The sequence below is a fragment of the Coptis chinensis genome, chromosome 2 (assembly GCF_015680905.1).
Source record: "Coptis chinensis isolate HL-2020 chromosome 2, ASM1568090v1, whole genome shotgun sequence".
NCBI lineage: Eukaryota > Viridiplantae > Streptophyta > Magnoliopsida > Ranunculales > Ranunculaceae > Coptis > Coptis chinensis.
The window spans coordinates 23,943,730-23,969,945 of NC_141457.1; the positions used below are offsets into that span (position 1 = coordinate 23,943,730).

The window sequence follows — 26,216 nt, forward strand, 5'->3', positions numbered from 1 at the left end:
ACTAAATTGAATTCTCCTATTAATCCTACATAATTATATGTGCTTTTACCCAACAAAGTCAAAGTCTTTATGTTTATCATATTTAATGTGTGTGTGTGTGTGTGTGTGTGTGTGTTGGGTTGTAATATTAGTAATTTAAACAATAACAAAAAGAATACAAAGCTTAAAAATTAGAAAAATCCAACTATGTGCTAAATATTCAAAAAGGACTCAAGTTCAAATCTCAAGTCATTGGGGTTAGCAAGACGTATGGTATTATGGTACCAGCTTCCTAGTGCTAAAAGGAGGAAACAAAATTTGCAACAAAAAGTAAACCAATAGGTACTTGAAAGAGGAAACTGGCATGTGTATGATAAAATGTAGTACCTACTGCATGTACCTGCCACACTGATATTTTTTCTTGAAAACATTCATATGATTAGGAGTAAACTTCCAAAGGATTCAATATGGAGTTTACCCCTTGAAGTTAAATACAAAATAACATATTCCCCATGACCAAGACAGTCTGGACATGTCACTATTATCGTTCTAAAACTTAAATCATTAGATTGGTCAAGGTGCACCTTTGTGTTGGCTTTTCTAGATTGGTTTGGCCTATAGAACAGGATATATTTACGCTCAAAATTTTGATGGATGAAAAAATGATGTTTTCAAAACGTTGGTAGTGAATTTGGCAAGGCAGACTTTACTATTCAACGGTAAAAAAATAAAATAAAATAATAACGTAATAAAATGTAATGTAAATCTAGATAAGTTTGAGAGTATATTTTTTTCACTGTATTAAAGGTATATCAAAAATAAAATATTAGGTTATACAGGTTTCTAAGAGAATAGTTTCTATCACACATAGCAAACATAGATCAATATGGAATATGACGCTACATAAAGTAGAACGTTGTATAATAGGAAAAGAAAATAATAGTGAAGCTTAAAAAAGAGTACCTAAAATTTTGTAAAATCTATTCTCCAAATGGAAGGCAACCTGCAAGGCGGCAACAATAGTACACTGAATCAGATAGAGAATCAACATGAAGAATCTGAAGATGCGTGATTCACCTAAAAAATCCATGATTTAAAAAAGAGGAAAGGAGTCATAACTTGAACTTAACACAATTGCTACTGGTGAACATTCATTAATAGTGTCATTTTGTTCACTTGACTCAACACCAACACCTGGACATTAATATCAATTAGCAATATCGGATATGTAACTTTTTGATAGCCATCGGAAAAATAAAAAATCATTCAGCCTTAATCAAGAACAACAAATACATAATAGACAAATAGTACGAATCAATCAAAGGGATGAATACAAAAAACTAAGAGAACTTTTTAAGTTGTGTCATGGTTTTCAATACTTGATAATAGTTATATTCGGATTAAAATGGTATGGATGGGAATAAAAATTTGAAATTTAACTAAGTACCGTGACTTAAAATTTGTTGTACCTCATTCAAAGATTGTAGTATTCAGTTCGGAACTCTTGTGTTCTGTAGTCAAATTTTTGTTGTACCTCGTTCTGCAAACATTTTATGCTTCTTAAAAAAGAATCATAAATCTTCAATAATAATTAAATTTACAGTACTTATATAATATCCTAATCTACAATGTTCTGTATCGCGTTACAAGTTTTCAACTTAAATTTACAGCAGTAAGTGTACAAAGATACAGAGTTCCCTTAAGTCGTTACTTGAATTAGTATAATTCCTTCACTCTTGATCTGTATATCCTCTATTATGGCAGAAGGAGATCAAAGATGTGGAGCTTGAAGAAGGGGAATCTCAGCAGCTCACTACACCCGCTGATGCTTCACATTCCAATCAATTAAAAGAATTAGATGGGGATGCTAATGGCAGGGCTTCCAAGCCGCCGGATGGTGAAGAAGAATTTGTTGACGATGATAGAAGTACTTTCTTTTCCGATAATATAATGGAAGTATTTTGGGTTAGCGAGAAGAAAATAATAGATGAGTTTACTTCGCTTGTACTCTCTCTCTCTCTAGTCTTTTCATTTTCTAAACGTCTAATTAATTTCCTTATTTAATTACCTAATTAAATTACCAATTAATTGTATTTATGGTGGGCGTACAATTCAATTTGATTTGATTGCGTGGATTTGGTTTTTTAATTTACCACCACGTGAAATGGCTGATTACTTCTATTCAAAAGTGTTAAGCAATATTTCAATTTAAGGAGAAAATGGATACGATAAATTCACTAAAGGAGAAAAAGACCAAGTTGTCCGTCTAAATAGTATTGGAGTGTTTTAATTTAAGGGTTAACTAGTATTACCCCCCACTAGATGAGCCAATTAGGATTTCCTCCCCACTAGATGGGAAATTAGAGTCTCCCCCCTAAATACACATAAAAAAAAAGTCAAAGTGGGTTGACCAAATTTTTTTTGTGTCGTTTCTTCGAGACGAGCTTACCTTTCACAGGCGGTCCCCACATATGATTTTACTCGTGGGGATAATACATTTGCAGTGTTTTTATCTATTGTGTGTGGAATTCTATGTGCGTTCGCGATGAGGACGTGGCAAAATGCTAGGGATGGGACTAATGGTCCCTCCTTAAGAACCGTTTGATCCTTTTGTTTTCCACACCATGCAAGACTCATGGTAGATTTTTCTTGTTCTTATTTTGCTGCTTTTAGCTCTATTATGATTCCCCGCCTTCAATTCAATGCCTATTTTCTTGAATTCCCTAATCAGTTCAATCATTATTGATGAGTACGAAATACCCAAGTTCATCAGTATTCTCCTCTCCCCACTTCCAGCATTAATCATGTACATGTTGCTAGTTGATCCTGTTGAAACAAACACTGCCTCAGTTCCCCTTCTAGCAGTGCCTCGCCCGATGCCCCTTCCACCGCCCCTTTCCATATATCTAACTCATTGTTCATGTAATGTTTGTGCGAGAAGCTTTATTAAAAAAGCTAACTTGGTTTAATTTCTTATGGTGATGAAACTCATAAAGATCATACCTAATGTTCTCTTTGATGTCCTTCATTCAATGCAGTCTGATATATAGGATCTCACTTAAAATCTAAAGTTAGCTTTGTAGTCAATTCTATGTGCAGGTTTATATCCCAATGTTATTGTGTCTGCATACGGAATTGTGGATGTAGAATTTTGCAAAAATCTAAATCCATCTTCCAGATCTGCTGGAAAGGGTAGTCTAAACTGGTATGACAGAAGAACAAAAGTGCAAATACACCCTTTGTCTGTAAACTGTAACTTAAAAGTTGTTCAGTACCCATTTTTTGTGTACCTTGAAAGGGTATGCAAGCTCCGTCCTTGTTCAATTGGTATTATTTCAATTCACTTATTTAATATATGAGCTGAACAATAGAACACTAGCCTGGACTCTACTTGTATGTTCTATCCTTGTAATTTACATATCACTAGCTTATAATCAGTGGTGTGACTACTCTTTTTCAATGGCGCTCCACTTGGATTTTTAAAAGCTCTAGAGGGTAAAGGCATCAAGGTTGTCCTCTATATCTGATGTTGTTCGTAGTGATCCCGAAGTACTTAGCAAGGTGGTTCGTTCTAGCTTGGGGAATGAGTGCCTCATAGATGGGTTTATGTTGTCTTTTGGGATTTCATTGATAGCCTCTGTATTTAGTTTGGATTATGTTGAAATTTAATAGTTAATATAGCCCTTAGGATGCTTCCCTTGCCCTTAGCCCTTAGCCCTTATTGCCTTGCCGAGGGAGCAAGATGTTGGATCTCACTTGCCCTATGTGGCTTGCTAAGGGAGCAAGACGCGGCATGACGAATGATAAATGGCCGGTCTAAGGGGTGCAAACCTAGTTGGTCGGTCGGTCTTTTTTCAGTTTCTTGTTGTGTGCTTCACATTGATCAGATCAGATTAACATGACAAAACGATAATTTATCTCCTCAGGTTGAAACCAGTAGCGTATTTATGCAAGATACTAGTGTCATCTCTCCTTACTCTATTTTGCTATTTGGTGGTTCCATTAATGTTCTACACCAGGTGCCTATTATGATTTCTTGAACTTTTTACTTGACCTGTTTTGTAAAGGAGTAGTCACACCAGTGATTATAAGCTAGTGATATGTAAATTACAGTGATAGAACATACAAGTAGATTCCATTGTAACATTGTTCTATGGTTCAGCTCATATATTAAATAAGTGAATGAAGGAATGCCATTTGAACAAGGACGAAGCATGCATACCTTTTCAAGGTACACCAAAAATGGGTACTAAATAGCTTTTAAGTTACAGTTCACGGACGAATGGTGCATTTGCATTTTTGTTTTTCTGTCATACCAGTTTAAATTACCCTTTCCTACAAATCTGGAAAATGAATTTAGATTTCAGCAAAATTCTACATCCACTGTTTGCAGTCACAACAACATTGGGATATAAACCTGCACATAGAATTGACTACAAATGTAACTTCAGATTTTAAGTGAGATCCAATCAGACTACATTAAATGAGGACATCAAAGAGAACATTAATATACAAAATTGAAATATAAATTAGTTTATATTACCATAAGTCCATAACATTTGTTTATATTGAGTAGATTTTTCTAATAAACCAGTTTTTTTTAGAAAGCATTAAATAGTTTACTTATAAATTCCACCTTTAATACTTGTTAAGAACTTTTAATAAGTTTCCTACTCATATGGAAATCCCAATTTTCAATTTTTATATTTGTTTAAATATCCTATTTAAGAAGGATGACATGATTTTTGTTTATAAAAAAACATATGGACATTCTATGTATAAGAGATCTCTCTCTTTTTTTAGTAAGATTTGTATAAGAGGTATCCATAAAATATAAGATGGTTGTTTTCTCTTTTATATCCTCGTATAACGGTGGAAGTTGGGCTCAACGATTAAGGTTTATTTCTCGAAACCAAGCCCAGACTAAAACATAAAAATTGAAGCCCAAAACCAACTCAAAGAGGTGGGGTCTAACCTGCATGGCTTAGGTTTTGGGTGGCTAAGTTGCACATACTTGTAATTTTAATAATACCATTGTTTTTCACATGCGCAAGTATATATTAGTGTTCCATGTCGACTAATGGTCTAACGACACCGATCGACTGCTAAGATGTAGAGGTTTTTTGTTTTTTGTTTTTTGTTTTTTTTAGAACGTATAGGCGCTAGGCAGTGCCCAACCAATCGACTCGTCTAAGTCCTAGTCGCTTAAAAAAATCGGTGCACTGACTAGGCGCCCTCTAGGTAGTCCAGTCAAGTTTGTTTGTTTGTTTGTTTGTTTGTTTGTTTGTTTTTTTTTTTTTTTTTTTTTTTTTTTTTTTTTTAATGATTAAATGTCGAAAAATAAAGGCCCGTGTAGACTTAGTGGGTGTTTGGTTCTCATTTTTTCAAAAAATCATTTTTTCTTAAAAAACATTTTTATGAAAAAGTATTTATTCTAAAAACAGTTTTTCAATAAACATGTTTGGTTGTGATTTTTCTTAAAAGCTATTTTATGAAAACAGATTTCGCACTATGTTTCTCGATATATTTTGACATATCGTGGCATAAATCACTAAAGTCTAAAACATCCGGGGGAGTTCATTTGCCTTTAGCACCCAAAGTGTTTCCTTCAAAGAAAAATAGTTTTTTAACTTGAAAAACAAGTTTTACCTAATTATCATAAAACAACTTTTTGGGATCAAAAAGTATTTTTTGGATGAAAAACTATTTTTTTTTTAAATAGAAACCAAACACATTTATTTTTTCACTAATAAACACTTTTTGGCAATAAATAAATAGGATCTAAACACCCCCATAAGATTTGAATGAGTTTAAAAGAGTTAAATCTAATGTAAATTATATGCTACTATAACAAAGAGTATGTTTTTATATGAAGTCAATATTCCTCAACTATTACACATTTTTGTAATAAGTATATTTGTTTGTGTTTATTTTTTGAGTTATGGTAAATGATTTTCGTTATTTCTTGTAGTATATGTGTGTATTACTATATATATTAGGATAAAAAAACCGCATAGAATAGCGCCTAGCCCGTCTAGGCATTGCCTATAAGGCCTAGGCACTAGACACTCTCCCACTGCCTGACTATTGCCTAGTGTTTTTTAGAACACTGAAAATAGTGTCAACAACGTCGATATATTATATTCCCTTACTTGAAAGTAAATGGCTCAAAAGGTAAATTTGCCTTCCAAATAATAGCTAGATAGAAAATGGGCTTATCAAATTGCACTACTTGCTATATTAACATTAGTCTAAATGCGTATGGTGGTAGAGCACGTGTAACGACATTGAAAATATCGATAGTAATTGCAGACCGAAAATGGATTTAACCAATAGAAATATACTGTTTGTGGACAAGTTTGTCCACAAATTCGTCGGACTCATAGTAATTGTGTATTGCTATAAATAATATCCTTATTGTTCATTGTGCACATTGCTATTGAATTTCTCTTGAAGGGGTATTTCTTTCTCTCGGTCATCGTTATATGTAAGTATGTTCTTTAACAATCCCTAGCCGCAGGGTTTGCATGTGTTGGTGAAGGTGTCGACAGAGCATTACTTGCTCGAGCCTGTTTATCTGATGAATTTTCGGATACTCTAAAGAAGCAGAATTTCTATCATGGTTAGTATCCTTGTTTTTCCAAAACATAAGGATTTTTTAGCGTTTTCTTTATGATCTTATGATTGTATCAATTTGTAAATTCAAGTATGTAATATGTTAGTACCTTATTTTAGTAGATTCTTACATGTGCTTGTCTCATAAATACTAATCTATACATTTCATGCGGTTGATTCGTTGAGCCATGGTACCAGCCAATCATTTGACAAAAATGGTTCTTGGCATAAATCTGTTACAAATTAAATCAAATGTCGTAGATTTTTTTTTCATGAATATCAAGTGCACATATATCATATTTGTTTTCTAATGACATGATTTCATGGCATATAATCATTTAGAATTTAAATTCATATTTTTTGGACGATTATTAAAATTTATAATTTTATAACTTTTTTGTATTAGTTAAATTTTGACTATGCCGAGCATATATAAACCATGATATCACTTCTAATATATCACTTCTAATGCTTGAAATAGATGTATAAACCAAAACCTGTTCAAAATAGTGAAATGTGACATGTCCTAATATTTGTTTTAATTGGCTCATTACAGTTTAGCTAAAAAAAAAGGAGTTTGAATTGTGTTTTAGAAGTTTAGTCCTAGCCAATTTAGTATGGTTTGCCCCCTTTTTATCATATTATAGAAAATATTGGGAGAATTGCAATATATAATAATAAAATACCGTGACATGATATTTCTTTTATTGATATCGGGCGTTTACATTGTCAAAGTTTGATTCAATGCATTAATTCTTCAATAGAATTTTTGAGTTGCTGTCAAATTTGTCGAAAACCAACTAAATTCAGTTGTACATTAGTACACATATATATAGTGTCTTACAAAAAGAAGAAAACCCCTATATCCAGTGTTATGTGGTTGGATAATTGGATTTAAAGTACCAAAGAAATTCAAAATTGAGGCTCCAAAAAACATAACGACATTCTCATCTCAAGCTTGAATTGTAGGCAGTACATGCCACCAGACCTTAGTAAGCCCATGCCTCTTAACTCAACTCTTCAATGTTTTCAAAACAATATAAATTTGCACTTTTATTTAATTTATTTTCACAAAAATATATTATTCATGTGTTTAATTAAAGCTGGAGAAGTTGGCTGTTATTCGTGGAGGTAGGATTGAACTACTTCGTTAGCTTAGGCATATATAGATTAGGTCAATCTCGCCAATACCAATAGGATATGGAAAACTAAACCCACTATTTTCATACCATTAGGAAATGCATAACATTATCAATTGTTCCTTGCTTGGTGGCAGTTTTGTTTAATAAAGTTGGATCGGAGTAGTAGTGAGTAAGATTCAGTGAGAACACTTGGAGTAGAAACTACAAAGGACTCTTGAATCAAAAGACAAGTGGCCGGTACATCTTAAAACATGGTGCCCAAGGGACTACCATCTCCACCTCGCAAAAAAGAAGTGCAATCTCCCACCAACCTACCAACCGCCACACATGAAAACACACACTTGGAGTTACTCAAAAAACAAAAAATGACAAATTTTAGTTAACCCCTCAAGCACGTGGTAGACATGTACATACTCTCTACAACCACTGCTTTAACCTTATACGATCTCACCAAAGTTCAACTCTTGAATCAATCTCAACCCTCAGATTCTCCTATTCTACCCATCGAACGGTCGACATCACCAAACTAAAAACACCGAGATCCTCAAAAAGGTAAACTACGCTTTTGACTACTTTTAGTAAGTAAAATATCTTATCTAACCTCAAACTCTTAAAACTAGATTCGCAAAGTACAAACAAGCTTTTAAGGATAATTCCGTAATTGAACGTCTCTGCACAGAATTCATTCTTGAAAAGTTTAGCAGGGGCAAGGTCTGGTTATTTAACTTCATTTTTATTTGTATTTATTTTTATCTCAAACGCAGACAGAGAAGAAGAAAAATATTATAGCAGCTCCAGTCTCAAATTTCAAGAAAAAATTTCATTCTTTTCGTGTCATTTTGCATCAAGAACAGTTGGGTAAGTTTTTGATCTGCAAATTTTTAACATGCTAGAGAAGAAAGAAGGAGAATCATTATTAAAACTGTAGAATGGCATCAAGTAGTAGTGTGAGTGAAACACGTTCATTTGTATTTGAAATAGATTTAAATGAGATCCCAACATCACCAACACCAGTTGAAGAAACAACTGAATTAGTTAGAAAATGTTTGTCAGGTAAACCTAAAGAGAGTTTTAAGGCACCAGCTGAGTTACCAAGTAAAGGTAGGAAAGGACCATGTGTATGTGGAAGGGAAGAAGCAAGAGGTGGGGTGATTGTATGTGATGGGTGTGAGAGATGGTTTCATTTAACTTGTGCTGGAATGAGGTCACGTCAAGCTGTGGTTTTGGAAGATTGGGTGTGTGGGATTTGTGTGGGAAATGGGGTGGGGAGTAAGAGGTGGAGGTTAGGAAGGACTGTTGGTGTACTTGGTTTGAGGGGGAGAGGGAATGGTGGTGGTGTTTTGCCTTTGGATATTAATGCTTTGCCTCCTAGTGATGGTGAAGGGGAAGGGTATGAGGAGGGGTTGAGTGAAAGGTATCAAAGTTTTAATCTTTTAGTTGTTTTTTGGTTGTGTTTAGTTTGAGCTCTTTTGTTTAGTATGCATGGTTAAATTTTTGTTTGGTAGCTGGATTTTTGATGAAAAATTAAAGTGAAATGTCTTAGATGAGCATGATACTTGTTAATGAGCTAGGGAGAGTTGAATTTGGACTAAATGTGGTTTTCTAGAGCTAGGGTGTGTGTAAATTTTAAATTTACTTAATGCACATATATACATATTTAAAGTACAACTTTTATTACTATTAATCCCTAAACCTTGACCCCTGTTATCCCCCGGTGGTGGAGGTGGCCAAAAAGAAATGGCATTGGAAACTATAGATAAATTGTCAACATGAAGACCCAAAATGACAAATATTCTGGAAGTACATAAATTTGTAGCCAAATTAGAAACACACGATTCGGAACTTTTTAGTTGCTAAGCCCTTTGTAGCTGTTGGTTTAAATGACAAGCAACAGGTAGAATTCTTTCCGACGAAGTAGCTAATAACCTTTCTTGGACGATTATTGAATATGTGACACATGTACTTGTCTCGAGCTCATTTTGGCACCCTCACAATGTCGTGGTTCTCCACTAGTTCAAATAGCGACAAAACTTAATAGTGCAGAGTATCTGCTGATGAGAACAACATGCTTCAGATTTTAGACCTAAAATGTTTGGAATGTGGTGAACACAACAGTTCATGAAGAATACAACCACTGGTCTATCACTGGCGTAGAAATACATAAATACATTGATGATTTGTTCGAAAGTTGCAGTCGTCAACTTTGAAGATTTGGTTGAACTAGATATGACTTTTCAATCGAGATTCATCAGTGCTTTACTCAAGACTTTCCTTTTATCATGATAGTCTTCTTGAGCAGGAGATTGTTGATGAATTGTGAGATTGAATCCCAACTACAGGAATGGGAATATCAAAATTGGAGAAGGAATTGATTGCTTTACGCAATGGGTTTTAGCTAGCAATAGCAGTTATTGAAATTGAAATATCAAATAAGTCTGAACTTATTATTAGTAGAAAACAAGGTCAAAGAGAGTGAATATTATTACCAACACAATTAACTTTGGGACTGAAAGGTTCTGTGGCAGTTTGCTCCTTATAGCTCTTAAATCCTTCAATAATCACCTAATAATATAAACAGTAATAGTTCAGCAGAAATGCAGAAAGTGAGAAAATGAGTAACAAGCAGTAAATTAAATAGTAAGAGTAAATAGATATTAATTACCTGCTTAATAAACATGTTTAATTAGTTAACTAACTAATATGGTGATGACAGCAAAAAGTCATTCAATCGCTGCACAAAAACAAGATGTAGTAAAATCACAAACTGTTGTACTTATGTAACCAAATAGTGAGTGGGTAAGTGAGCGAATGTTTACAAGTGAGTAATAAGTTTGATATAAAACTAGGGTTTTGCTAGTGGGTTTGTTTTGGAATTAAAGAAGAGTAAGTGAGGGTTCAGTGAGAGTTGAAACCCTAAGAAAGAGGCGGGAAAGTGAAAAAATGGGGAAAGAAAAGAGCGGGAAAAATGTGTTGTTACCTTGTCAGGGAATCTCGGAAAAATGGCAAGACAAGTAACCTATCCTTCCCTTGTTTGTTAGGTTGGCTCATGCAGGTGAGAACTAATCGGTAGTAGATAGAGTAGAGAGAAAGCATCCCCACCTTCCACTGGAAGTTATTGCTCTTCCTTGGGCTATCAACTGGATTGGAGGAATTTACTTGAAAACTTCTTTGATCAGGCACCTACCCAAGTTTGAAGTCCAAGACTCTGGCATTAGACCTTCTGAAGAGGAGTAAGCGTTGAAATGGGTTAAACTGGTGCTCCTGCTAGTAACAACTAGAACTGTGTGAATTGGTCATTTAGGCGCAACATGTTTTGGCTAGCAATACCAGTTATCACAATATCAAGTCTAATCAATTGCTGTTAAGAATTAAGCTTAAGAATATTCCTTCCACCTATGCCCACGAGAACCCCTTCCGTTTCCTATCCTCTTATCCCATCATCATCTAATAGTTAAGACACAAAGAAGGGCGTAGACCTGGCCTATAAATTGTCAAGGTGTAGAGTTAAGACAACTAAAGATATGGAGCGAAGTAAATGTTTAGAAAAGTAGAATGCAGTGGGTTTGAGAGGAGCAGAGGGTTGCTGTATTCATCCATAACAGGTATATTGATCAACGTTGGTTGGTAGGTTGAATTGATAAATTAATTGCACTGTGTGGGGCGAGTAGAAGTGGCCACCTGAGCTATTGAGAGAAGAACATTGGATGGGAATTTGTGATTATGAAGGAGAGATTAAGAGAAGAAGAAAAGAAGATGACAGCAGGTGCTTTGGGAGGAGAAGATGAAGGAGGGCGGACAAGATAGTCTGACGGAAAAACCCCTTTTTGGTTAGGTGTGCCTTATCTAAGAATTAGTTACAGGAATCTGTCTATTGATAGGCTTAGAATGGTGTTGGGTTGGGCTGTTACAGATCTTTGTGTCGGATTCCAGCTCATGCAGATTGTGTTTTGGTAAATTGAAAAGATTAGTGATTCCTATATCTATTATCTTAAGCCTTATCTGTTTAGAATAGGAGGTGGGCATGGAGGAGGATGGGGAGGACGAGTAGGGTTGTGGGTTGACAGGAAGCAAAAAGGACGATGGTGGTACTGTTTGTTCATACTTAGCAGTAGTTTTAGGCTTTTTCCTTTTGGGTTTTAGCACAGCTCTCCATTGTTTTATTTTGCTTTTAGGGTACCACCACATAACATGAGTGTTGTTGTTAGTATGTAACTACTTGGCAGTTTTTATTATAAATACATATCACTTGTTAAAAATAAAAGGAACATCTTATAGTGACATCAGTGAATGCTTACGTTATCTGTCAGTATGCTCTTATCAGGCGAGTTGTGTTTGAACTTTGAAGCCACTAATTTTTGGAACATTGATTTTATTCTATTTGATTCTGCAATTCTTGACTAAAAAACATTGTGCAAGTTCCAGCTAGCTTCGTTGGTAAAGGCTGTGGTAGTTCTCACCACGAGCTGGCAACACTGTGACCCTTCACATTTTTGTCTTCTTGTCACTTTTTAAAAGAAAATTTGAGTCATTGGTAAATTGTCTGCAATTAAACCCTAGGTCCTTGAAGCACAATTTCTCAGCTAATTGCTTCATTGACACCCCTTTTCATAAAGTTTCTCTGAGCTTCAGGGTAGTTGGGTCCATTTGTTTAAACTTTTCCTGACAAATAAGACCATTCGTCTTCCACATTGGTGACCCAAGGCCAGTGTGATCTGGCCCAGACCCTAAAAAGTGTCCCGGAGCCCTTAGTCGGTTATCACACCCTATGGTCTTAGGAACCTGAAATTCAAGGGACAGACCATAGACGCATTATTGTCTTATATTCTTATATGAATCCCAATCGTGACACATTTATTAGCGATGATCTCACCCCATTTCCTAAAGCTGTCAGCAGGCACAGAATGCCCTAATATATAAATTTCTGTTGAGAAATTGCATTTTGGACCGGATTCCATTCTTGTATGTGATGTGGGTGGGAGATTGGGATCTCTTAGCTTGAACTTTGAGTGTTTTTTAAAAGATCTGAGAGGAACTCCTTGTCACTGTTAGATCTCCTCCACAAATTGTTAGGTTAAGGTTAAATTCATTCAATGCTTGAGAGACTGACTTATTTGTCTGTAGAGTAGCATCAGCTCCTTACTATGTATTGCAAGTTTGCAACTTGTTTTCTTCCCTCTGTTTGTTTATTTCATCGTATTTCCTAGACACGCTCCAGCTGAGATATTTGGTTGTTTGTTATGTTTGTTATATTTTCAAAGGGATGCAAATTACTTAGAACAGTTACTAGTTACTAATTTATGGCTTTGTAGGTTGTTTGCTTCGGATGAAAATCCATCAAGTTCTTCCCTGGCATATTCAAACTTGTGGAATGCGAGTAATGGATATGACATGGGATCTGGCATGATGACACACCCTATAAATTTGGGATGTGAAGGGATAATGAGTAACAGCCTAACTATGAGTAGAAGTTTTGAGGAAGGAGACATGAGCTCTCAACATGGGGGCACGCGTAGGAGTAGTAATGCTAATACAAAACTTAGGAAAAAGGAACTTGCAAGAATGTCAAGAGCGAATTGTTCAAAAGAGAAGCTAGAAGTTTATAGGAGTAGTCGTGCTGGAGAATTCCCAGAAGTGGTCATGGAACCTGCCTTTGGCGATAATGCAAGAAGTGCGGAAGCTGGGGCAGATGGAAATGGTGGCAGTCTGTCTCAGCAACTTAATGTAAGATACCTTTTCTCTTCTTTTAATAAGTATCTATAAGTTTTGTGTTCTCAAAACATCAATCTCTAAGCATGCTTATACAATTACAGTTTGATATTTATTTGCAAGTTATGCTATTATGTGCGTTAATATCATAAAGCTTTCTCCTCAACTACTGATTCTTGTGGACTTTCCAATTGCATTCCAGGATATGCTTCCTGTTCAGTATGAGGATTTCTTTGTTCTCCAGTTAGGGAAGATTGACATGCGGCCATCATATCACATCAGGACCCAGATCTGGCCAGTTGGCTATCAGTCCAGTTGGCATGATAAGTTCACAGGGTCTATTTTTACATGTGTTGTACTGGATGGCGGAGATAATGGACCCGTCTTCAAGGTCAGAAGATACCCCTGCTCTACGGCGCTGATTTCTAGTGGTTCGACCATCCTATTCACAACCACTGGCAGACTAGAGGCATATAATAAAGTAGAAAGTGATGCTGTCAGCACTTCTAATATTGGTCGTGAGGAGGATGATACAGTTCAGATGTATCTATCAGATCCTGACCCACGTGGACAAGATCTATTATCTTGTCTTGGAAGTGATAAAAATGAGGCATACAACTGGGATGGTATGCCATCCCAATCCAGCATCCTTTTAGCGAGTTCATCTGAATCTCTACCCGAAAACATCGGTTCAAGGGATGAAATTGGCGAGTACTGTGTGGAAGGGAGATCGACTTCTATGGTATGGGCTGAGGTCACTGAAAAACTTGTTGGTGCATGTTGTGAAGTTTTCAACAAGTCAGGTAGTCTTCAATTGTATTGCAAGCATGAATTGGGTAGACGGGACTCTGGTTCTATGAATAATAATAGTGATGGGATGCTAGGAGCATTAACCAAATTTTGCAGTATGTCTGGCCCTGTAAACATTCCACATGTAATCCAAAATGTCAATGAGCTTGATACTTCATGCAAGGCCCTCTCAAAATGGTTGGAACAGGATAGATTTGGACTAGATGTGGAATTTGTGCAGGAGCTCATTGTACAGCTCCCTGGAAGTCATTCTTGTTCGGCATATGAATTTCCTTATAAGAAAAAGAATCACTCGATTTTACAAAAAAGGAAGAGTGGGATACACGGTGAGGATGTTTTAGCCTTTGATAATTTGCTTAAAGATTATAAAAGACCGAGGAGGCAGGGTTCTCTTCAAACCCATGAAAAGGATGTGCAGTTTCCTCCTCCTGGAAAGCCTTTGAGCGCAAAACTTTCTGCAGAGCTAGTCAGCGATATTCTTCAGGTATGTATTTGCAAATATCACTTGGTAGATGGGGGATTTAAATCTCTAGGTTCAATCATCTCACCCTTGTTTTCCTTTCCCTTTTATTCAGATATGCGAGTTTTTGTGGAGATTCTATGAGATCTTGGGTATGAGTGAACCCATATCATTTGAAGAACTTGAAGAAGAACTTGTAAATCCGTGGTCTGATGGCTCAAAGTACCTCGAGAAGATTGAGAAGGAAATTCAGGATACTAAAATATTTTCACGTGGAAATGATGATACAATCATACGCTCTTTATCTGCCAAAGGTGAATCCACTGCAGCTGGTCCTGGTGAAAATATTACTTCATTCATAACAGTAGAAACAGGATCTGCAAAAGAAGCGACCCAGGCAAGACAAGCGTCTCGTACTTACTATAAATGTACTGGTGTAGCTCTGACAAATGTTCACAGCTCGCTGTTGAAGGTGTTAGTTGGCGAGCTACAGGCCAAGGTTGCACCACTAGCAGATCCTAATTTTGATGCTGGGGAATCAAAATCTAAGCGGGGGAGAAAGAAAGATGTTGACAGCTCATTTCTTTTGAAAACATCTAAAATTGAAATGCTCCCTGTCAATGAGTTGACTTGGCCTGAATTGGCTCGTCGGTATGTCTTAGCGGTTTTGTCTATGGATAGTAATTTTGATTCTTCAGAGACTTCCAATCAGGAAGGTGGAAAAGTGTTTCGGTGCTTACAAGGAGATGGTGGAGTTCTATGTGGTGCACTAACTGGAGTTGCTGGGATGGAAGCAGATGCGTTGGTAAGATTGGTTTACATTTTATATTTGTCAGTTCATTTATTGGAAATATGTTGATATTTTAGGAGCTAAATTCTCTTGATAAAATTTTAATGATTTAAATATTGAATCTGTTCTGTTTTTGATTTGCTCATCTGCATCTGTCCTACGATTAAGGAAATAGAAGTTATGTTCATGGTACAACTCCTGTAATAAGGTGTTGAACTATGGGAGACTAAAATTCCTTAAGGGAGCCATTGTGGCTTATTTTTATTTTTTGCTTTCCTCTATGCCCAGCAAGGGATCAAGCGATGGTATCTTTTTTGCCAGCTTGCTCCTTGATGCACTCTAATTTGCACATTGACATATGAAAATTTATTTTACCAGTAAAAAAAATTAAAAAGAAGGAAAAACAAACAAATTTTTCTGTTGAATCCAGATTCTTGAGTAATAAATGTAAGGATAATGATTTGATATTAGCGAAAGTCAACTTTCATTGGTACTGGTGCACTAATGTATGTGATTCTCAGCTGCTTGCAGAGGCTACAAAGCAAATTTGTGGTTCTCTGAAAAGAGAAAATGATGTTTGGCCCATTGTGGAAGAAACGGATGCAGAGGCAATTGACACATGCAAAACTGCTGGTGGAGATGGGAGCAGTATGCCCGAGTGGGCTCTGCCACTGGAACCTGTTAGAAAGCTACCTACAAATGTGGGAACCAGGATTAGGAAGTGTGTTTACGAGGCTTTGGATAAAGATCCACCAGAGTGGGCGAGGAAGATCTTAGAGCACTCTATTAGTAAGCAAGTTTACAAAGGCAATGCGTCGGGACCTACCAAGGTGCTTCTCAAATTTTATTTTACTATAGTGCTTTACTCGGTTATGTGAATCCTGCTTTCCTTTGTATATTAACGTGTACAGTATGCTCATCAAGTGTGAAAAGATACACATGGTGAAGGTTGATTTAACCTACGTATGTATTTATAATTTTTTTCCCCTTAAAACATATTCTGAATTGTTTGGAATAAAAATCCAGTTCTAAGTTTCAAGTTTCGACATGGGGCAAAATTTCAAGAAAGTATCTTGAATATCAGCGTCAAATTTTCGCTCAGAATGGATATCTGGAGCTATCCAGAACATGGTTAGAGGTTGATTTAATTTCATCTCTATTGCTGGGAGGGATTTTTTAAACTGGAGTCATCATGATCAAAGAAGTGAGAAATGATTGTGATGTATATAAGTTCATAAAAATGGGATTTGTTTAAAATGGGAAGGGTTAATAGGTTTAGTACTTTATATAGAATTATAAAATAGATTAGAATATGGCGAAAATCTTCAATAACAAGTTGCCTTCAGAGAACTGTTTTTGCCTTTAGCTCGATGTTCAGTAATCGACATTTTTGTCAGTCTTTTTCCAGCTTGTCCTTCTTTGCAATGTACTGTTATGATATTGAAGTATTATAGTGTCAAGAACCCGTCCTACTATAGATAGTGAACTTGTTGTTCTCACTTGGCAGTTGAAATATGTATGTGTATCAAAGGCTGATGCCTGTTTTTTTATTTTTCATTTCTACAGAAAGCTGTTGTTTCAGTGCTCGCAGATGCCCGTACTAAGTGTGTAGAGCGCAAACCCGAAAAGCAAAAAAAGGAAAAGGGTTTTATCACTGTATCTGACATTATTACAAAACAGTGTCGTAGTGTATTACGTCGTGCTGCTGCCGCTGATGAATCTAGAACATTCTGCAATTTACTCGGAACAACTTCATTGCACCCTAATGACAATGAGGATGAAGGCTTTCTTGGTTCTCCTGCCATGGTTTCTCGCCCATTAGATTTTAGGACGATCGATTTAAGATTAGCTGTGGGGTACTACGGTGGATCTCATGAAGCCTTCCAAGAGGATGTTCGTGAGGTATGTTTTTATGGTTCCTCATTTCTGGTTGGTTCTACCGACCAAAGTTTTACTTTTACACGAGCATATATATTTATTATTTTAATTTATTTTATGGAAGGTTTTTTTTATTTCTCCTATAAGCGTCTTATCGTCACATGCTTTTATGTTCAACATGCTTAATCAAGATCTTTGAACTAGTGTAGAACTAGTTTCCCGGACTGCTTTTATTACAGAATGTGATTGCGCAAGTGCGTAACTTGTATAAAGTCCGGATTTTGGGATGTCCCTTTCCAAAAGGATTTGTGGGTTGTACCTATGACCAAAACCTAATTTTCGTGTGAATAAATCAATTAAGAAGAGGAACCTGCTATTTTTTTTTTTTTTTTTTTTTTTTTTTGAATTTGAAAATAATAGCAGAGTAATAGAAGTATTTTCTGATTGTATATCTTTTATGTTAATTCAGCTAAAGAGGGACATCCCCTGCAATTGCAATTTGTGTACATATTGATAATCAGTTGTCTTGTTGCCAGATCATCTCCCTCTCTTCTAGACTGTGGGTTATATATGATTTGTGATTTGAGCGCAACGTGATAGCTTTTCTTTACTGGCACTATAGCCTATACCTTCCTTATTTCTTGCCCAAGCCAAGTGTGTGTGTGTGTGTGTAGGGGGAGGGGGAGACGGACTTTGTTAAAGAACAATCAAAAAGAAAATTATAGCAGTCCTTCACAAGTCAAGTGGAGAACCGTCTTTGAACCATCTTTATCTGACATGTTTTTCTGTTTCTCTTTCTTGATTACCTGCTGCTGTAACAAACCTATTTGATTTTTTGGTAGAGGCAATATAGTTATGTTCTTTGCATGCATTTGTCATTTAGATATCCCCTAGTAATCAGTTGTATTTTGCATTTTTTCCCGTTTTGCTCTATTCTTGTTAACTGTATCTGTAGTTTTTGAAATTCAATTTTCTGTACGCAAATGACAAATGGAATTTGCTCATGTAGATCAGGATATAAAAGCATGGAGATCATGGTTGATGAATTTCTTCTTTCTTCGCAGGTTTGGCATAATATACGGATTGCATATGGGGATAGACCTGAATTAATGCAGTTGGCGGAAACGTTATCTCAAAATTTTGAATCCCTGTATGAAAAGGAGGTTTGTTTCTTATGAGATTCTAGTTGTTATTTCTAGGAGTTGTGATACCATGTTCTTAGGGTTTTAATCAACTTGCAGTTAACATGTTTTGGATTCTCATAGAGGTCCCATGAAAGCAGTTACTTGAAAACATTCTACTTAAAGTCAGGCGCTATCATGCTCTGCTTTAGTATTGCTACGACCTAAGTTACATTGACACGGGCACGTGTGTCCATATCAGACATGGATACGGAGTGTCTGACATGGCGAAATATCAAAAACTAAGGTATATCACACACAACATGTGTCCGTGTGTGTTTGATATGGACACGTGGATACGTAACCAACACAGATTATTTTTGAAATATGGTGTGTCCATGTAACATACGAGCCTACGACTTATGCTTTCTACAATAAATTGCAGATACAAAATCAAAGTCTTCAACACTAACATTTTCAATTCTTATAAATTTATCACCTCAGTGTGTGGGACTATATACTGGTAGCTCAAATGATGTCCACAAGGATTTATCCAATCTACATCTTTTTGCCTGGATGCTGGCACGCTTTGGTTGATAGTTATTCTTTTGACTTGCACAATGACGCTTGCATTTGAAAAACCTATCATGAAATACTGAAATACTTATTTAGCAGCCATAATGTCTTATTGCATATCTATAAAATTGTTATATTAGAGCCTTAGAGGTGCTCTTAAATTGATCGAATGCTGTTACTTGGTTGGTTTTGGGGGTATGAAGGGAAGACATTTGACACCATTCTTATAATCCACTGGAAGTGAGATTCCAGTGTTTTATGATGATCCAAGCTCGAAGCTTATCCTCCTGTGCAGTTTTTCTGTTAAATTGTCTTTATCTTGGCTATGCAACTAAATAGTATGAAGACAGACTGTATATCACAAGGAAAATGTCATAAAACCTTGTGATTGTGACTTACAAGGTGGTATGTTCCCAACATACCCAGACCATCATCGTCATCATCATCATCATTGTTACTATTATTATTGTTGGTAATGCCGTTGTTGTTGTTGTTGCTATTATTAGTATATTATTATTGTGATTGATAAAATTCCTTTGATTTCATTGATGTCACAAGTGTTACAAGTAATTACCAGAAGTGAGGCTCATAGCAAGATGCTACTTAACCTTCAAGAAGTACCCATAACCCGCTTACACCCTCATTGCTTTGGAAGAGTATCCTAATTACAAATAAAATTTTCGTATGTCATCCCTTTAAAGCAAGGATTAGCACATGCCCAATTGTATAACTCCCTCGACTACTTTGTGTGTCTCCTTTTCTAATTGCTCAAACACCTTAGTACTTCTTTTTAATTATGTAGAGCAGTTTTACAGAAGCTATTATGATTAGTATGGGTTTTCATTTCCACACTACTTTATTGCAAGAAAAAAAAAATAGAAGCGTCATTGTCATTTTAATTCAGAAAGTTGGCTCTCCGACTAGGAAAGGGTGACTCACTTGACTTGTTTTATTTTTTTCTTCACGAAAGAAGTATTTTTATATGGGTTGGTCTTAAAATCATACATTTCTATCTCTCTACACTTGGCTCGAGAATTAACATGTGATTTTGTCCAACACAGGTGCTTACTCTTGTCCAGAAATGTAGGGAGCAAGCAAATCCTGAAAGCTCGAGTTTAGAAGCAAAGAAGGAACTGATCGAAACTCTTAATGGTGCGAATGGAATTCCAAAAGCTCCTTGGGACGAGGGAGTTTGCAAAGTCTGTGGGATTGATAAAGATGATGAAAGTGTTTTGTTGTGCGACACCTGCGATTCGGAGTATCATACATATTGCTTAGTTCCTCCACTAGCAAGAATCCCTGAAGGGAACTGGTATTGTCCTTCTTGTGTTGCTAGTAAATGTAAAGCGCAACATGCATCAAAACGTCCTAAAGCCAGTGGCAGACGACGACAAAGGAGATATCAGGGTGAGAATAGTCGTGCTTTCTCGGAGGCGCTGAGTCGTTTAGCCATCACAATGGGAGAAAAAGAATATTGGGAATTCAATGTAGAAGAGGTATTTCTTAAGTCACTTTCTCAACTTCATCGAATATGTTTACTTCCTTCCTCATGAAGTGGTACTCTGCCGTTTTTTGCATAATCAATCACCATAGGCGGCTTTGTACCAACTTATTGTGTGTTTGGTTGTTGGGAAAATGTTACCGGGAGATGTATTTTCTGGAAAATATCACCACAAGCATTATTTGTGAAAGACACTTTTCCAGCAATCAATCACGCACACACAGATGTATGTATAGATGTATATGCATAAGCTATATGTATCTGGACATATATTTATATGTACATGGCAGGGGTAGACATATATCCTCCACAACTTTACGTAATGGGTGCACTTTTTACCCCAGTTTTGTTATATATAATTGAATGATATTCCATGACACAAATAATTCTACACTTACACGAAGGACTTTAAGGGTCGTTTGATTTTCCTGTCCGAATCTGTGTCTGATTAGGACGTCTGAAGAGATCCAATGGAGAAGAGTTCTTACACTATCAAATTCTTAGCACGGAGAGTGGGATAAACACTGAAGTGACCACCTTTGCGGTGAGGTTTCTGACTAGTTTGATAGGGTATGGAAACTAACTAATTTCAATCAGGGTTTTCAGGCCTATTTTAGCAGATTTCAATCACGTTAGTAGGAACTATGACGACTGGATTAGGGCAAGTTTAGGCATGTTTATCCAATCAGATCTGATCAGACTCAGACCTAAAAATAAACGAACCCTTAATCTGGACAACTACAGTTAGCATGTTCCTATCTTTGAGTGGTGATGTAGAGGTTGGAGGTGAAAGGTGACTGTGACAGTAAATTTACAACTAGCATGAGCTAGTGTGAGTTTTACTAAGCTAAAGCAGTTTATGCAAACTAAAAGCGGTTTCTTGAGAGCAGAGTTCTAGGTTTCTGTTCTTGAAATTCAAAATCTTAAAAAAGACAAAGTTATTAAGTCAAATGCTTTTTTTCTCTCTCAACTCCAAATATGGAAAGACATTTGCATTATAGGTAATTTCATATATGATTTGTGATTGATTTAGACCATTGTCAGTTCCCAATGAATTCTGTTACATCTTTTGTGCAGAGGATCCTTTTGCTCAAGTTTCTGTGTGACGAGGTGCTGAATTCAGTTATCATTCGCGATCACCTGGATCAGTGTGCTGATATGTCGTCAGATTTGCAGCAGAAGCTGCGTTCTCTTTCTGGAGACTTGAGAAATCTAAAGTTCAGAGAAGAAAATCTGGCTTCAAGGTCCATGAAGGATAATATCATAACATTCAATGGAGTTTTAGATGCCGGGCGAGACAAACCAGCCACAGTGCTTACCAACCATGGCAGATGTATAGGGCAGCAACAGACAGTCAATAACAAATGCAACGGTTATGTGCCACCAACTGGTCATCTGCCAGAGACACAGGATGTTACTGAGGAGAGTAACCTGCCGTCCTTGTTTTATTCTAAAGTTATTTCAGAGAACCATTGCAATGGAGGTAGAGCTGAGGATACAAAGGTTGCTGGTGTTGGAAATGAAGTAAAAGATGAATCTTCTGTTACAGATAGTAGTCTATTACTTGAGAATAGTTTTTCTCCTGCAATTTCTGTAAGCAGACAGGGACGCAATGGAGAAGTGGAATATCCTTTGTCAAACCAGAAAACAAAGCTTGATGACTTGGGCACAGAACTTCATATTCAGTGTCATCTGAACAAAGAAAATGAATTTGATGCTGGAACTAATGGTCTTGCACTGCTTCATGAAGTGCAGGAATCTTGCCTCCCAGTGGACAGTGAGCAAACACATTTGAAAGAGCATGGGACAATCACACCTGCAAACTTGGATAGTTTATTATCCCATCATTACATCAGTGCTCAAGCAGCTGTTAATGAGTCAGAGACCCCAAATATTGAGGCAAACTCTCTAAAGAATGAAATATCACTTTTAATGAGTTCACTAGCGAGTGTAGAATTACAGCTTCTAAAAGTTTCTATGCGGAGGGACTTTTTGGGTAGGGATTCTGCTGGCCGACTGTACTGGGTCTTGTGCAGGCCAGAAAGATCTCCTTGGTTGGTTGTTGACTGGAGTTCGTCTCAGCTGCAAAAGAGAGGAAATGAGGGAGAGGAGCTCCTCGTAGAAACTTTTGACTCAGGATGTTCCATTCCCTTTTCAATTCCCAGAAGGCCTGCGGCTTCAAGTTCGTATGGCATTCAGCCAAATGCTTATCCTTGCCATGGTGTTCAACTTTTCCCTTCATGTGTTTCGTATGATTCTGATGCTGAGATTCAAGAACTTATTGAATGGTTGAGAGACAGCGATCCAAGGGAGAGAGATTTGAGAGAATCCATTGCACAATTTCAAAAACTGAAGTCCCATTTCAGCCACCAAGCTTCTGGAAACAATGCTCAGGGTGACTCTCGATTGGTTCTTGAAAAATCATTGATTGATGAAGCAACATTGGTTCCTAGATCTGTTGTCACCAAGGCTGCTGCTATATTAGAGAAAACTTATGGTCCTTGCTTGGAGCCAGAAACAACTGATGTCCAAAAGAAGCGGGGAAGGAAGGCAAAAATAACTCACGAAGATAGATTGTTTAGATGTGAATGCCTTGAACCTATATGGCCTTCTAGACAGCATTGTTTTTCATGCCACCAGACCTTCTGTACGAGTTTGGAACTTGAGGGGCATAACGATGGAAAGTGCAGCTCATGCACACTAACCACGGATGACAGCAAAGAAAATGATGAAGCCTTGAAAGGAGAGGCAATGATGAGGTCTGAAGCTGCCTATGAGTGGGCTGATGAAGTGGAGACAGTTAAGGTATTGAAAAATGAGAAATTTGATGTCAGCGCTAGATTGATCACATTTCAGAAGGAAAAGATGGTATGTCCTTATAACGTTGAGGAGATAAGCAGGAAATTTATTACCAAAGATTCTAATAAGGAATTGGCGAAGGAAATTGGACTTCTTGGTTCAAATGGGATCCCATCATTTGTTCCTTCGACATCTTTATGTATCCATGACCCAACACTTATCTTAGACCCAGCCCAAAGAGGTCACGCTGGAATATGTGTTAGTCCTACTACTCTGGAAATGGATTCATCACATGGAAAATCTGAGGCCAACCCAAATATTACTAATCGTTCTCCTAAGAGGAGTACTGTTAGTGCTATTCAAGAGGTATCAAAAACTGAGGGACCCAAGGCAGAAAGTCTAGTTGATAAAGATCCAATTACCACTCCAGAACTGGATGCTGCTGAAACGGGCATTGTCCCTATATCTGCACTGAGACCTTTGGTGGGTAAGGCATCTCAAATTCTTAGGCGGCTTAAGATTAACTTACTTGAGATTGACGCGGTACTCCCTGAAGAAGCATTTAGGCTTACAAAAGCCCACTCATCAAACAGAGGCTCTTGGCGTGCATTTGTTAAATCTGCTCAGTCCATTTTAGAGGTGAGTTGCTTTCATTCATTCAGTTATGATGTTGCTACATTCCCACGAGCTCGTCTGTGTTTCTCGACTTGTTACAACACTTGGGTATTCCATTGGATTAAAAAGATTTACTATTTCTATCAGCCTTTTGTCATATACATTTAATCAGGCTGCCATGGTTGTTGAACAAACTAATCTTGCTGTCATCAGTGATTCTTTATCTTGGAGCTGTTAGGCAAAAAGTTAATCGAATCAACTTGTTTACTCTATTATTTGATCTATGTTATTGAATACCCTTCCATTACGTTCTTCAGAGATAGCCAAATGATTCAATGGTTATGTCTTTGTAGCTTTTCTATTTTTTCCTTTCCTTTTTTCTTCAGCATATCCAATGTTTTCTTTTTATGAACCATATGGTGAAAAAGATTGCTGTTCAATATTTGAGAACTCGTTAAGCTTTTCGATGACATTGAATTTTTTTTCAGATGATTCCATCTAATAAGCCAAGTGTCATTTTGTTTTCAGATAGTTAAGGCAGAAATTGTATTTGAGGACATGGTCAAGACTGCATACTTGAGAAGTGGATGGTGGTACTGGTCCTCCCTTTCAGCTGCTGCCAGAACTCCTACGTTGTCCTCCTTAGCACTCCGCATTTATGCATTGGATGCTGCTCTTATATATGAGAAAACTCCATTAGGTCCGGACGGAAGTCCTTCAGCAGATAATCTAAAATCTGGCAAAAAAAGAAAGGGTAATGAAGGTTGAGGTGGAACTGCATTCATAATTTGATTTTAAAGAAATGTATTCAGCATCGTGCAGAAGGGAAGGGCAGGGAGGTTGGTTTTGGAAAGCATCCATCTCTATATTTGGAGGGAGCTGACCAGAATCATACCCATGGCACTGCCAGGCAGCAGCTCGGACCACTTTGTAAAATGTGAAGTGGTCCTCTGAAATCATCACTTATTGTGGAATTTATCTCCAAAGTGGTATCATAGAGGATACTTGGAAAACATATTCATCGAATGCTGCTGCAGCGACCTTGTGTGTAGATAATGAGCAGGCTGACTTTCTGACAAGATGTGTAGAGAATTAAAGAAGCAGGGGGAGAGGAGGGGTGTCTGATTCCTTCTCGTTTTGAAATTCCTCTGGAGGAGAGCTCGCGGAACACTGGGAGGGAGTAAGACATCTCACAATACAGTCATCCACATCCATAGAGGGGTTAATGTAAAAAGATAAGCTGGGCAGGTGTAGTCATATTTTGTTCATTTCACATGTAGCTGTTTTCCTTTCTTTTGCATAAGCATATAAATTTTGCATTTCCATTTGAGCGGTTGCATCCAGAAACACAATTTTACTTGGATGTCTTCCATGTGTGAAAAGATGGAAGTACGCAGTTAATGAGTATGGAATTATACGCCCCAGCGTCCACCAAGATGGTACATGCAAGTACATGAGATTGGTTACCTACCTTTAAGATGAGCTGTATGGGGACTTCTACATGTCAGGTTGTGTTGTAAAAGATGGTTGCATGTGAAATGTTTTGAGAAACAGTGGACTAGTGTTTGTCTTTTGACGACTGCTGGCTTCACAAAGAGGCCGTGACAGAGAGGTACATCCTTCAATGATTCCGGTCCTCAACCTAGATGTACTTTAGATGGTTACTCCAGATGTATATATAATCCCTTTGACAATCTAACTGTTTAGCACTGGGAGAATCGGCTTTAAGGCACATTTAACAGCGTCAGGTAATATGAAACTTGCTTTAAATCAATCTAATTAGATATTGGTTTAGAAATCTGATTAGGGTCACCGTAACAATTAGTAGATAAACCCTCGTTTCTCAGTCAATAGTAATTCTATTTACTGTTTCTTTCTTTATTTTTATATTTATTTTCAAGTAAATTAATTGATGAATTCCACTAAGACTTTACAAAATCATATTGATAGAAAAATTCTGTTGTCGTTTGCTAAACTTTAAGCTGCTTTGCTCTGAGTGCTTGTGAGAAGTGACCGTAGCTGCTTTTTAAAGAGGTAGCACCAGCCACCAAGCTACCCCAGAAATGATTTTTTTTCCCATACCAAGTATAATTATGGTGTGCGTCTGTGCATGAAAATAGCGTACGTTACAGTGACCTAGTGCTACCTTCTTCTGGGTCCTATTACTGCCGGACCCCAATTTGTGTTGGGCGGACTCTTAAAAAAAAACAATTATTACAAATAT

The 26,216-nt window shown here is 36.9% G+C and overlaps 1 protein-coding gene across 1 annotated transcript; it reads left to right on the top strand.

The window, feature by feature from the left end:
- Positions 1-249: 249 nt before the first annotated feature.
- Positions 250-25,766, top strand: MBD9 (methyl-CPG-binding domain 9). Its single transcript, XM_086592922.1, has 14 exons — positions 250-309; positions 1,744-1,906; positions 3,079-3,278; positions 8,483-8,594; positions 8,790-9,150; positions 13,046-13,457; positions 13,645-14,736; positions 14,828-15,517; positions 16,024-16,332; positions 17,069-17,404; positions 18,445-18,543; positions 20,139-20,573; positions 21,656-24,016; positions 24,521-25,766. Exons 1-14 carry the CDS (start codon positions 250-252, stop codon positions 24,758-24,760), a joined length of 6,870 nt encoding a protein of 2,289 aa, XP_086449048.1. The 3' UTR covers positions 24,761-25,766.
- The last annotated feature ends 450 nt before the right edge of the window (positions 25,767-26,216 follow it).